Genomic DNA, 14,421 nt, shown 5'->3' on the forward strand with positions numbered 1-14,421 from the left:
CAGGTAACAAGACTGATCACATATTTATTTGTTGTATGGTTCTACAGCTTATCCTAAGGACACCCAGTTCAACATATATACACGGTGCTTGGATGTTGATGAACACATTGCTCCAGCTCTTTGTATCACATGCAAAAAGCTCATTTTATTTCTTTCTAAGCATTCCGTTTCATAACTAGCATCACCACTCTATTTCCCCTGTTTTGCTAGATAGATTTTCTTTCCTCATTGCCTTGTAAAGTTGCATACATGAAAAAAAACACACTGTTGAAACACCAGCCACTGAAAGATGGTATTTCCTTCAGTCATCTGGGATCCCGAATCAAAGGTGAACTTACTTGGAGAGAATATTTTAAATTTCAGAAAGATAATTACACAGGGTTCTACCAGCTTATCAGAAATCAAAGATTGCCTCCATGATATACCCAACACCGAAAAAAAAAAAGTGAATTAAAGACCTGATGAAAATGAAATTAATACAAACCTTTAAAAGGGACACTCAGTTACTGGTATTCTATAGCTACCAGTTTCCTGTTCCTTAAGAGTAATTTGGAACAATGTCAGCAACATTAATCTTTACTTCTAGCACAAAATATGAATGGCCCTTTCTTAGAGCTAGAAGCTTTACTCCTGAAGTCAACAAACAACTCTAGAAGAAATGGAAGGTGGAATAGAAGAGAAAAATCTTTTTAAAAAACCTTAAAGAACAGGCTTTAAAAGTGCAAAATGAAGCATGACTCATGAAGAAATGAAGCATAATGCAGCATATCTTCTAAATAAAACAGATATAAGAATATTGCACAGTCTAATTACTAATACTTCATTGAATATCAAAGTGATTAAAGTGATTTCATGGCTAAGATGTAGTCAGCTGTAAGGATAGTGCTGCTGTTGAGCCCATCTAAGGTCTGTCAAGTTCAGGACTTTGTTGCAGCCATACCTACAATCAGGTACATTGCAGGAAACTGGGAGGGAAGGTAGCTCTGGAGAAGCAGCTAACCTTCCTTCCTCAGTGATTGCAGCTATTAAGAAACCATGATTTTGGTCAAAATACAATTTGAATTTCCCTTCAGTACTCTCCATTCGACAGCAATACTCAATCTGTATATTCTTGTTATACATAGCCTTCTGTTATTAAGGTTTGGGGCTCAAACTACTGCACAATGTAAATAAGATTCACATGAAAAACTGTTTCCCTTCAGTTACAGATGCTGTCTATATAAAACTATGCAGTTCCCTGCTAGCAACAGAGATGCTTCATATTTCATGGCCCACTAATTCCCTTGTTATAAAGTTTTTTTCAGCTACTACTTTTTGACCCTTCAAATTCTACTCTCTCATTTCTAACAAGACAGGACAGCTGCAAGAGAACTCTTGGACTCATTACTAGGAAATCATTGTAATTCTCAATTATCACATTCAATTTATCCATTAATAATTAATAAGTCCTGTTATGTTATGTTCCTGCACTTCTTTATAAGAGTGAGTTTATAAATCTCTTCCTGAGTTTAAAAAGCCAAAACTTTTGCATTTAAAGGATAGCCTGAAAATGAAGCCTTTTCAATGGGAGTGTCTATAATCTGTACCTGCATAACCAGTAGGCTACTTCCTGATGTTGTGGTAAATGTGAATAATTTTAAAGACATGTATTCTTCCTCAGCTACACCACTGTCAATATATAGTGGAGTTGTATTTGTGCGTTGCAGAACCTATTTACAGGTAAAACAAAATTTCTGTGATTCTACACGAATTTCTACAATTTTAGGCTGTGCTTAGGTTTTCGCTACCTATGTAACAGAAAAAGAAAACCCCAGAATCTTGTATAAAACAAGAGATTGTCTGTTATCCTCAAGGGACACACACAGTATTTACTCTTGAAACTGAAACTGAAACTCTAACTCTGATGTAGAATAGCTTCCTTTATTTGTGTTAAAGATAGGCTGTTGAAAGCATATTGTTAAGCAAACTATTTAAAACCAAAACTGAACATCTCCACTGCCAGTAAAGGTCTAATATTCAGATTTTGAGAGCAACAGCATGCAACAACTTTGCTCATTCAACTATCTTTCATATATTGAAACATTTGCTGTACATAATTAAGGGAGAAATACTATTTTAAATCTGATAAAAGATAAGGCGCGGATAAAAAATATTAATTTTTACCTCTGATGTCAGCTGTACAAGCTTCAATTTTTATTTTAACCAACCTGTGTGTACTATTCCCCCAACTAAATTGTGATTTTAATTACAATTATCACAATTTGTGATAATACTTACACAAATAAATACCACAACCTTTACATAAAGTGAATGGCAGATGTTTATTTTGCTAAGTATGTTCATGTTCATGTTCAGCACTCCAAAATAACAAGAGAAGACCTTCAGCAAAAATTTCCAGGAAGTAGAAGACTGACATTCTCCCCTGAAAATGAAAGCTCTGTCAGCAGGAATTTAGAAGGCCTGGCCAATCCTTTTTCTCTTAACACATTCAAAAATGTGTTTCTATGCTTTTTCGTTGTTCTTAATAAATATTCTACTTTGCATATTTTTCAGTTAAGAAAAAAGAAGTTATTGACTTTCTTTATATTTACACATATATAAATAAAATCACTGTGATGGAAACACACACAAAGCAAAACAATGACCCATCTTCCAAACCTGAGCCAGTAGAGAAAAAAAAGGATCCACGACTGTAGAGCATCTCAACTCTGAAACTTAACACTTGCAAGAGGATTTTTACCTCAGAGATACTCAGTGCCTGCAGGAGAGCTCAACACTGCTCACACTACAGCTTCATATATTTTCAGAGTCCCTTTTCCTATAAAATATTCCATCTATTTTCATATATATATATATGTATCTAATCACATAAATGCCCTTTAAATTACTTGTGATTTATTTGTAGAGATGTTTTAAACCTCTAGCTTAGCTTTCTGCAATTAGTACCAGTATTTAAGGAGTTCAAAAGGATTTGCTTTTTACTGTACTACTTTGTGGCATGAAGCTCAAATTCAGGCTCTTTCTGAAAGCCCCCCTGAGAAAGGAAGGATATGTACCCCAGTGAAGAACAAACCCATTGCTATGACATTTACTGCAAAGCCTGGACTGAGACTAACTTCCTGAAGAAGTCAAAGTCTCCATGATGTCTTATCTGCATTTTCAGCCATACTCTAAGCCTCCTCTGCACCGAATTACACAGCACTCACAAAGATAATGAAGTTGCAGTATTGAAATGAGGCATCAAATTCTGGAACATTTAACATCAAATACGTTTCATGGTTTAAAATATCTTAAGAATAGAAAGTGAGGCATAAGCTGAACTAATTGAAATTGGAAGAAATCCAGCTAAATATATTTTTCTTCAATTAGTAAAACTAGCAGGCATCATTAAATGAAAACATCTAAATTTAAACTATACACTCAGCAAATTCATCAAAAACACTACAGCACAACATAAGGAAAAATCTCCAAAAGGTAAAAAATTAAATATAAAAAAAAAGCTTTACACCTTGTTTTCTTACATAAACTACAAGTGCAGTTTTGCTTCTTAAAAAACAGGATCTACATTCCTTTCTGTCTTCTAACAAATTTAAAAAAAAAATCTTTACATGCAAAATCGAAAAATAATGTCTGCTTGATTTGTGCAAGTTAGATTAAATTACTTTAATGATTGTGTATTTTAACAGCATTTGGGTTTGTTTCTAAGTTTCTCATCCTGATCGTAAAGTAAAATTTGTTACTTTTTTAAAAGCAATATTCTGTCTTTCAATGAAACAAAGACTTAAAAACCTTGAATGAATCCACTTTGTATGCATTCCATTTTCTATGTTTCCTAGGAAACCTTCAATCCTTGCTACATCCTATGTGGAAGGGCAACCATGTTTCTCTAATGGATAAAACCACCTAATTCCACACAAAGTAAGTTTAGCAGAACTACTGAAGCAAAATGCTGCTCTTTTCTATAGGAAACGTATGGCAATTAATTTAGAGAAGTAATTTGGACAGCTACCAAAAACAGATGGAACAGCAACCTCTAGGATTAGTAAGAGCTTTCTACATGTGGTCAATCACAAAAAGCTCCTCTGTTCTTGCTAAAGTCCACAATAGAGTTCCTGTGTTTTCTAGCACAACCCAAATCTGCATCATGGTTTTTGTTTCACTTTGTTCCATCAACAGTCTCTTCACTCCCAAATACCTACAATATTTTCTCTCTTCACTACCCACCTCTTTAATTGTAGTTAAATGAGTAAGAGAGTTGGTACAGTTTCTTACAGTAGCATCTATGGAAGACTAAGCAAAAGTCCTAGAAAACATTTGTTTGGAAAATTCAAAGAATTCCTTATTATTTTTTAGTGTACAGTGAATACAGAATTAAAATTTTCAAAGTGAATACTACAGTATTTACTCAGTAGTCTGTAAATATCTCTGTTAATGTCTACTCTCCTGTTACTGGTGAGTCACTGGAAAAACCATAATGGAGAAAACATTAACATATTTGGGATCAGCATGATTGTACTGACAGGTTTTGCTGAGAGATATTTCAACTAATTTAAAAGATGTCACATGCAGTAGATTATAAGTGGTAGCTACGTAAAATACTATCCAAAGATCTACAGGTACCATGAGTTCACCATGAAAATTATTTTATATTTCTTCATACTATAAATATTGTTACCAGTTTTAGAGAACTATCAATAAACCTTCAACTTTATGCACAAAATGTGTGCCAGAGATTAATGGACTTTCTCGTTCCCCTATCAAGATTTGTATGCCACTTTAAAACCATGAATGATTTTCAAGGAAGGGCATACCAAACAGAGGGAAACATGTCTATCTTGTAAAATGCATTTCTAATGGCTACTGAGTAGTTAATCCAGCATGTAAAAGAACTAGTTCTTTTTGTCAGATAACGTTAAGACATGCACGTTAGAAACACAATACTTTTCTCCAACCTTCCTCTGTTTTCAAGTTCAAAAAAAGGACCGTACCTTTTATAATTATGACAAAAGAAATTAACTGAAAATCACCTAGGTAAACACATAGCAATAAAAGCACATTGAGAAGAATGAGAAGTTGCATCGATTTTGTTGCTGGTTTTCTTTTAACTAAAGGGGATTGAAGAGCTATCAAGGGTCAAGTCAAAAAGCTCATTTAAAACCCTTGATTTCAGCAGCCTCAAGTTAGAAATGTAAGTCATCAGAAAAGAGATGGCACCTTCCTTTTCAGAAAGGATCTTGAATTTCACACAGATCTATGACAATCTTAGATGTTTATTAAACGGTAAGAAAAAAACACAGAAAATACCCATTAGCTTACCCAGTTCAAAAATCAGATACTTGAGGCATTTCGAATCTCTCTCATTTGTATATACAGAAGTCAACATTAAATAACAAGTTAAAACAAAGCATTTTAAAACAAAATGCAGCAATTTGGTAGCTGATATCTACACAGCTCAACCCTCTGCGTCCTGATGGTGAGGAAAGTAAACCTTACCAGCTGTGCCACACTGAAGGCAATTGTCTTTCAAACTTCAAACACCTGTCTTGCTGAAGCTGTAAACAACCAGAGGCTCGTTCTTGTAATGTTATCAACAGTCAGCAAGACTCTTGGTTTAGAAAAGGAAATGGTGGGGATAGGGAAGGAGATTTACAAAGACTGGGTGTGTCTCAACAAGTGTGAATTTAACAATGCTTCTCATCAGGCAAATTAAACATCTTACAATACTCTTTCCCCTTTAGGTGCCCTCCTCTTCTGTTACTAGGTGGAAACCATTTAGCAATGACTTTATTAACTCAGGATCAAGTTCCTGTGTGTTTCCTTCCTGCTCATTCCTTTTCCCCTCACACTTATATATGCAGCATGCAGCTGTAGTGTACAGTCAAGATTAAGGGGTTTCAAATATAAGTGCTAGGAATAGAAGTTCCACTCTGAATCATTTCCAGCCCTAACACTTCTGAGTCTACAATAATTTAGTTATAGCTGCAGGAGCACTAATCATGCTGAATTTATGTGCTCTTCTTTATGTGAAACTGCTTAAATTTAAAGGCTGAGGGCACATCTGCTACTCACCTTCCACCTACACTCATACATGCCCACACACTCTGTTCCATTTACAGGTTAATTTCCCAAAGTACCTTAGAGCACACCTTTAGCTGCCCTGTCTTAAAATGTTTCAACACTACTGAGGTGCATGGTAGGTAATGTTCAAGTCCTGGAGTAATTTGAAGAAGAAGGTCAACAGATTAAGCCCCCTTTCTCAAAGCAGCTTCTTTTAAAACTGGTATTATACTAGCTTTTGCACAGATGCATCTCAAATTTCGTGTGCACTCTATATATGTGTGTCTTGACATATGCATGCATATATATACACAGAGAAAATTATCTGCATTGTGTCTGGTACTAGTGTGTTCTAATGGAAGCAAAAGTAAAAGTGGAAGGGAGGTAGAGGGGGAACAGAGCATCAATTAAAACTTAGTTCTCTTGTTTGTGAGTCAGATATACATCTAACTTACAAACCAGAGGTTACCACCTTAACTTAAGGAGGAACTTGAAACTTGAAAAACAGAGTGGTCTGTAGTCTGTCAGTTCTCACATGAGCTGTGAGCCTCAGGGGCCTCAGTGGTAGCCATTGAACCTGACCTCCACCCAGGTAGGGTCATTTTAAATTGACTCTTGGCACATACACAAGAAAGGAAGGCAGAGGTAATTTTCTTTTGTCAGAGTTCTGCTTTCTTGTCACTTGGGGAAAATATAACCTAGATGGAGAGTAAGATACAGAAGGCATCAAAACTTTTTTTTTTTTTTTTTTTTTTTTTTTAACTGGAGAGGAGATCTGCAAGTATCAGCAGTGGGAGGAGAAAGAGGAAATAAAATGAAGAGGAAGAAGGGGGCCTATAGGAAGTGGAGGAAGATGATGGGGACAGGAAAAAACCAGCATTGAAGTAAGAGGACCAGACATGTGAAAGGGACAACACCACCAGTAGCAAAACAAGTTCGAAATGCCCCACAGGCCTGTATCCTTCTTCCCTGTGAATATCCTGTGAAGCAATGATCCTGGCAGCATTTTAATCATTTCCTCACAGATTATGGAAGCGAAAAACACTCCATGTCTCGAGATGGAACTGTTTTCTGTAATCCCTCCTCTTGCTTCAGTATGAGAGCAGGCTCTCTTAGAAGCAGCATGCCACTCCACAGTGGTTTACCTTCCTGTCACTTTGACTGAGATCTGACATTCTCTGCAGATATCTGAACTTATCCTTCCTTATTCCTCTCCCTCTCTACTTTTCATTTCTGCCCTACAGAGGGAATTGAGATGCATAGAGAACAAGCCGGATTGAAAAGTTAAGGACAGGCATGCTTCACTCTTCACTTCTATCAGAGAAGAAAGAGGATGAGAAAATTCTTCCTGAAATGAATGGAGCAATTCACACCTTTCAGAGCTGTTGTTTCAAGTTACATATATGTCTGAAGCCATGTTCATCCCTATCTTGTATTCTCACTCAGTTCAGTATATCTGACTTTGAAGAATACATAATTTCATTCCCTTCTGAAAAGTCTTCTGTTTATAGGTCAATTTCTTCTAAGTGCTCCATAATCCCTATGGTTACCTAACTGCCTTGAAATCTGGCATGGTTACACAGGTGAAGAGTAGAATTTTTGGTCTAAATTAGAGGTCACTTGAGTCAAGAATTTCCAAGAGAGAGCCTTTTTCTTAAAAAACCCCAGCATTCCTTAGCATTGACCAATTGTCTCGATGTTTCCTTTGTGTACACAACTAGAAATAAAACTGTGGCCAAAGAGTCTCAGTTGCTCAGTTTTGTTATCTAGCAAATGAAAGCCATCAAGTGTCTCCTTGGTATTCAGAGTTCAGATGCTTTCAAAAATTTCAGCTCTACACATGAAGCAAATTAAATGCTTAAGACTTCAGGGAGTTACTGACCCTATGAGTAGGTCTGAACACCTCCTTCTCTTCGTATACAAAGCCTGGTAAACTCTTTTTCTTAAGAGTAGGAAGTAAAGAATCCTTCTATTTGCAGTTACTGAATGCTCAGAAGTTAGAAATTAATTGCGGGTTGTTCATTTTGAAATTTAAGAAAAAATTGAAAAGAAAAGGTGAAACATAGCTCCGGAAATAGTTTAAAAATTATAAGGGCAAGGAAACAGGGTAGATAGGTCAATGGAAACCTGCTGTAGGCTCTGGTGGAACCTTAGTTTATTAGGATTATAACGGCATCAAAGGCTTGAAAAAAATATGCTTATATCTTAGGTGTAACAGCAGTGCTATATGTAAGTAACTGCAGAGTACCAAGCATCAGCCATTTGCTGCTTAAATACCAATGATTTAGTGGGACAGGAAGGGTGTATAAACTGAAAATGGCAGCAGGAGAGTTTAGGGGAAAAAAGAGTGGCTCATCTTAACAAAAGTACTGTACTTAATTTGCTAGACTGAGAAAACCTATGTCTAGGAATATTTCCTCTAAGCTGCTCCAGCTCATATCTCCACAAATTCATTTTAAGGTGGACAGCAGTGCACATACAGTGAGTGAATGGAAGGGTCTGCAGGTGTTTTTGTACAAGTAATGCACCTTAGGGTTATATTTTCCATGTGCTGGAAGCTGTAATACTATCAAGCAATCAGTGAGTAAATTAAGGTATTTTTCAGTGAAATTCTATCATTACTATTTTGTCATTTCCCTTCATTTCTCAAGGGCTGACATTTTTCAGCACTGAGAAACTATTCATTTAATTCTCCAAGTAACTTCAAAAATAAACCTCATATAATTTTACCAAAAAACTGTGCATTAGTGAATTAAAGCAAAGTTACCATGGAATGTGTGTGGAAACACATTCAGCTTCCATTAGAATATTGAAGGTGTTTGTTATATCTGTTTTATAACTGATTGCCAGATGAACTCACAATAATATGACATAACAGAATACTTTAGAAATGTCTATTCCTGTACTAAAAGTGTGCACACATTTACATACTTGCACATAATGTGCAGAAACTCAGTCTAAATTAGAATAATAAAACAGAACACAAACTCTGAGAAAAAAAAAAAGACATAAAGCAGTAATCAGAAGAGCAGTAATGTAATTTGATTAACTAATAGCTGCAGATACAAAAACAAATTGTAATTTTGGCAATTCAAAGAACAGCTGTTCTTTGAACTTTATCTTCTTGTTCAGATATTGCCCATAGGAAAAAAAACCCTACAACATCCAAAATTAACCAGAAGCAATGAGCTATCAAGTAACTGATCTATGGATGGCAAAATAGCCTTCTCACAAGGTACCAGACTAGATCAGACAAATGCCATACTGAATGAAGTCCAAGTAATAAGTCAACATGAACCAACTCTGAAACTAAAACTAGGCACCAAGAATGTAACAGCTGTAATTATGGCCTTTCAGGGGCTCAAAATTTACAGCAAGAGTGGCCTCGTCTGCACTATCACAATCCATTTGTTATAGGAAGGTAAAAGAAGAGTTCCAAAAGTTAATCAAGGACAGTTGCACATAATTATTCAAAAATGCCAAGTCAGCTGGTACTTCATTTTTTCACCCGGGCAGGATACCTGAAGATGGGCAGGTTAGACAGAGACAAAAGCACAAGTGCAACAGGAAGAAATAAAATAACTCTTTATGCTCTTTAATGACCCAAGATTCTGGTTGTCACTATCCAAAAAATGTGTGAAGTTGAGAGCGGGTGGTGTGGATGTGCTACTAAAACTCTTTTTCTGGATGGAATGAAAAGGGGAGACATTTATCTTAATGCTTCTAAAGCCCCCCAGTAAAATTGCCTCAGTGATAACTGTTTTATGCATTTGTTGACAGACTAATACTGGCCAAGTGTCAATAGGATAGTACGACTTTTCTTGAGTAATTCACCACCTCTTCTGCTCATCCTCAGAAGTATGAGGTGCTGCCAAAGCAAACTTTGGGAAGGTTTACACTTAGATTAGATTTTTGTTACAGAAATGTATCATTCTCTCCATTAAGCAGAAGAGCACTCAGCAGATATAAGGCCTTCCCAAACAGAATGAGGAAGGTAACTAAGATATTTTAATCCCTCAAATAAAAGGTTTTTTGAGTTTTCTCTATAAAAAATATATTTAACTATTTAATCTGATGATTCCCAAACAGAAAACTAAACACATATCCTTTTGATTTCAAAAGGAACAGCCCAGGGAGAATTTGTGGTACCGAGTACCACAATACAGAATCAGCAGCAAGGGAGTAGCAGCAAGTGGGAGCTCCCCTGGGTACAGAAACAGTCATTGAAAACTTTAAAATCTCACAACAAAAGCAAATGGTGCTCCAAGCATTTTTTCCAGGTGCTACATTCATCCAGGAAAGCAGAAAGCACTGGTTTTACTAAAATTCAAGTTAATGTTAAAAATAAGTTAACATGGTTTCTGAAAACTTAAATCTGTGGTCTGGCTTCTTTAGTTCACACTTTAGTCTATGTGCAAAAGGCAGATTACTTAACATCAGTAAGCTTTCACAATACCTATTATAAAAACTAGGGTATCTCAAAAGAGTAAAATAAAATTGTCACATGATGAGGGTTTGTTATACATTACTATTTGCATTAACAAATTAAATGTAGATTCTTCCCTTTTAATTAACTTACCGGGTTGATAATATGTCAATAAGTTCTTTTCTGTTCTGGACTCTGAGTGTATTAGTTTTGTATCTGGAATTTTTACTAACTTCAGGCAAATTCAGGATCTAAGTAAAAATAAAGGTAAGTAAGAAATGTGCTTGACAGGAGATATACATATATAGACAGATATAGATATATAGAGCTAACAAAGTAATTACTGATTTTAAAAAATCACTGATTTCCAATAATCACTACTTATCATCAATCTTTTAATATAAAGAAATAAAAAATTAATTATTATTACTTTTTGTAAAATGCCTCCTGCTTAATGTTACATAACAAGTAAAGAAAAAAGAGAGAAATCAGACTGAAGATCCAAACCTTAGCTAACAGATTTCAGGATTAGCCAGGAGAAATCCTTAACATAGAAGACTAAAAAAGTAAATTATTAATATGGGGATGGATAGATCTGTGGGATTATCCTTCACTAACTTATATGTCACAGAATAAGAAACATATCTATACTTCATACACTAGATGGAGAAAAGATATGTCTAAGATTATTTCTTTCCACTTCAGTCATTTCTGTCAAAAAAGAAAAAAAAAAAAGAACATTTTTTTTTAAGTCTTTTTTCTACTGAAACACCATTGGTCTTCTTTATTATATTTTTTCAAAAGAATTAATAAAGAAAAGTGGTGGTATAGCCTCTAAGAAAGGAGAAATATATCTTTGATGTGTAACTTCCACGTGTCACATTAGAACTTTAAATAACATGTGAAGACAATGTTATAAAGGAAATTAAATATACAAAATGAGTCTTAGAATTTTATACAGGCATTCATCAGAAAAAGCAGCTGTGTGGAAAATCAGTACAATTTACCTATTTGTGCCACAATTAATTTCTATAGAACATAAATAAACATAATTAAATGTGATTTCTAAAAATACTCCAATTACATCAGGTACGGAGAAGAGGCAGGATAGAATCTTATAAAGAAAGAGACTGTCACATATTCTTCATGTATTTTTACTCACTAACACACACTAAAGCTCAGTTTTTCTTATGATGAGTCTTATAATCATTCTAAACATGTGACATTTTTTAAATAGGGCCATTTCTAAGATGGCTTACAAAAAAAATGCAGAGTCTCAAACCTGAAGCTCCTATAGCCCATCATTCTATCCCTGCCTGTTGTCTGATGCTTAGGAAGAGTTTAAGAACAGGGCCAGTATATACAACACTTCCTAAATATTCATCCAAGCTCCAGTCCTCTTTTGATTAGGACATTTCTCAGTTGAAGGTGTCTTCTGTATATTTAGCAATCATCAATGGATTTATGATTTATTAACGTGTTCAGTAGATCCTTGAATCCATATGCCTGTGTATTACCATATGTAAGTGATACATAAGTTGCTGTCAATCTCCCTGGTATTTGCTTCAAACATAACATTCTACTAATTCCTCTGAAACTGGTTTAGACCAAGGCCACAATCTCTTAATGGCTCCCGACTTTGCTGGAGTGAATAAGGACACAGCTTCCTTTCCAAGTGAATAGCTGTTGATGACATAAAAGTATTAGCAAAGCAGATATTCTTTCAACAGATATTTAGAGATATTAAAAACAGATAGTCATCTTTGACATAGTCACCTAGAGTGACAAAATTAAGCATGGAAACAAGGTATCTGTAAGTTATGCTAGAACAATGGTGATGTTACAAAACTTTTCTGCAGATTTTTATCTGCAAGGTAACATAAAACATCAATCTAGCATCTTATATCAATATTTAATTCACAGCATATTTTCTTTTCCTTCTGCATTTACATAATCTAGTTTATGGACACCACAACATATCATAATTTGGCATTAGAAAATAGCTAAATTTTTCTATCTGCAAGCTAATAAATACTACTGGTATCCCTTAAAATTATCTCCTTTTTTAATACTGCTATTTTGGAGTTATAAATCACTGCTTTAGGAAAATATCCTGGAAGGTTGTTCAAAGTAAATGATAGTGAATACTTATGTGAGCTTAAAAAACCAAGAAATTAATCAGAAAGCTATGGTTCCATTTGATGAGTTATATGAAAAATGATCATATGGAGTTGCTCACTCTACTGTTTTAATTAATGTTACTGATTTCAGCTTTAACTTAATGTCCATCTGGTGTAAAGCTGCATGTCTATATATGTTCTCATTTTATTTTTTGTGACTAACAAATGCACACTTGAGAAGCTATTCATTAATATACCATTCATCTTTCTGCATCATGTTGCCAATGTTATTTTCTTTATTTCACTGTGAACGTTTGGAATGAAAATGGTGTTCTCTATTTGAGGCCTTGTTCAAGATCAACATGAACACTTAGTGCTTATGCTCTCTGTGCTTTGTCCTGCAACACTGGCAAATCTGTTTGCATTCTCCTTTGCTGTACACAAAACTTCAGCCTTCTGAGGACTCTGGCTCAGTATTCCTAATCAGAACAAGCCAGCCACAGGTCAGGATGTGCTGTTATAACTCTTGACCACAATGGAATACATTTCAGCCAGCAGTGTTACAAAGTTTTTCTGCAATTATCCCAGTCCTCAAACAAGCTACAGTTAGTTGTCATTGATTTTGAAAATATCACAGTGAATTATTCCAGATTTTTCTTCCTGCTTGCTCGAAAAGATACAGTTGACGCAGAATGTTTGCAATTGTTGACAGCTTGAGCCAGCTGTTACATCTTTAGAGTAAATGTCTTCAGGGCACAGCTTCCATACAGCCTGTATTTTCAGCACCAACACAGCTCAGAAAGATTCGCTAATAGCAATTCCAGTGTTTGAATTAGTTGTCTCTTTATTAACAAAAGTTCACTAGGGTGTTGCAGGCTTTCCTGTAATAAAGTTCGTTTCCTTTATCGACTTTCCCTCTTCACAGTGTTTTAAGTTCCAAATCACCTTTGATGTAGCACAGAGCGTATCTCTAATGAGTGTTCCTTCCAGCATTCCACTGACTCCCTCATCATTTCACTTCTGGGCAATGTAACAGCCCAAATCCATACCTACAATAACCTGATAAGGGTAAAAAGCATTCTTTTTAGAAACAAATATGATAACTGGTGTCTAGAAAAACCTGACAATTACTCAAAACTTGAACTATTTTTTCTGCTTTTTAAATCCCTTTGAAATGTAAGCAATCATCATTTTCCATGCTCTGTACCTCTTATTATTATGTAGGAACACTAGAACACATTTATAAGGATTAAAAAAAAAAAAAAAAAAAAAGAAAAAAAAAAAAAGAAAAAATCAATCTGCAGACCAGGGCTAATATTCATCTCACTTAATTTTTATCCTATACATTCTGGGGTAACACAAACCACTAAAATCTTGTGTCATCTTCTGGGGCTCCATTCAGTCCTTAATGATCATAGAGAGAATGTGTAGAAACAAGGCACACCATAATTCTCTCAGCTGCACCCTAAAGTCAGGTAAAGTGCCTGGTCTAAAGACTTAGTGCCTGCTTGTTCATATCAAGATGTCAGAACTACTGAGATGGATTTTCAGCTCTGTCTTACTCAAGGATGGCAGGATGACAAGCATTTGCTACATAATTCTTCACTATATGTGATAAAGCCCCAAGAAAACATTCACAGCTATGTCCTGGGACACTCTGGAAAGATTTCCTTTACAAGATAATGAGTGTTTGATAAAATTGGGTTGTGCCAGGTAGACACTTATTCAGCTACTAGTCTTCATTCATATTAAGATAATGACGACTGTAGTGGACAGACACCTTTATGAAGAAAACCCACTGAGTAAATTTTGAAGACG

At 35.3% G+C, this 14,421-nt stretch overlaps 1 protein-coding gene across 6 annotated transcripts in view; it reads right to left on the bottom strand.

Moving 5' to 3' along the window:
- Positions 1–14,421, bottom strand: part of SUGCT (succinyl-CoA:glutarate-CoA transferase) — a 317,360-nt gene that overhangs the window by 182,089 nt on the left and 120,850 nt on the right. For all 6 annotated transcript variants that reach the window (XM_088167705.1, XM_014883473.2, XM_088167721.1 and 3 more), the window contains one exon: positions 10,637–10,734. In XM_088167705.1, the coding sequence (XP_088023831.1) occupies positions 10,637–10,734 (98 nt within the window). The remainder of the gene's footprint in view (positions 1–10,636; positions 10,735–14,421) is intronic.

The sequence above is a fragment of the Sturnus vulgaris genome, chromosome 1 (assembly GCF_052056855.1).
Source record: "Sturnus vulgaris isolate bStuVul1 chromosome 1, bStuVul1.hap1, whole genome shotgun sequence".
Taxonomy (NCBI): Eukaryota; Metazoa; Chordata; class Aves; order Passeriformes; family Sturnidae; genus Sturnus; species Sturnus vulgaris.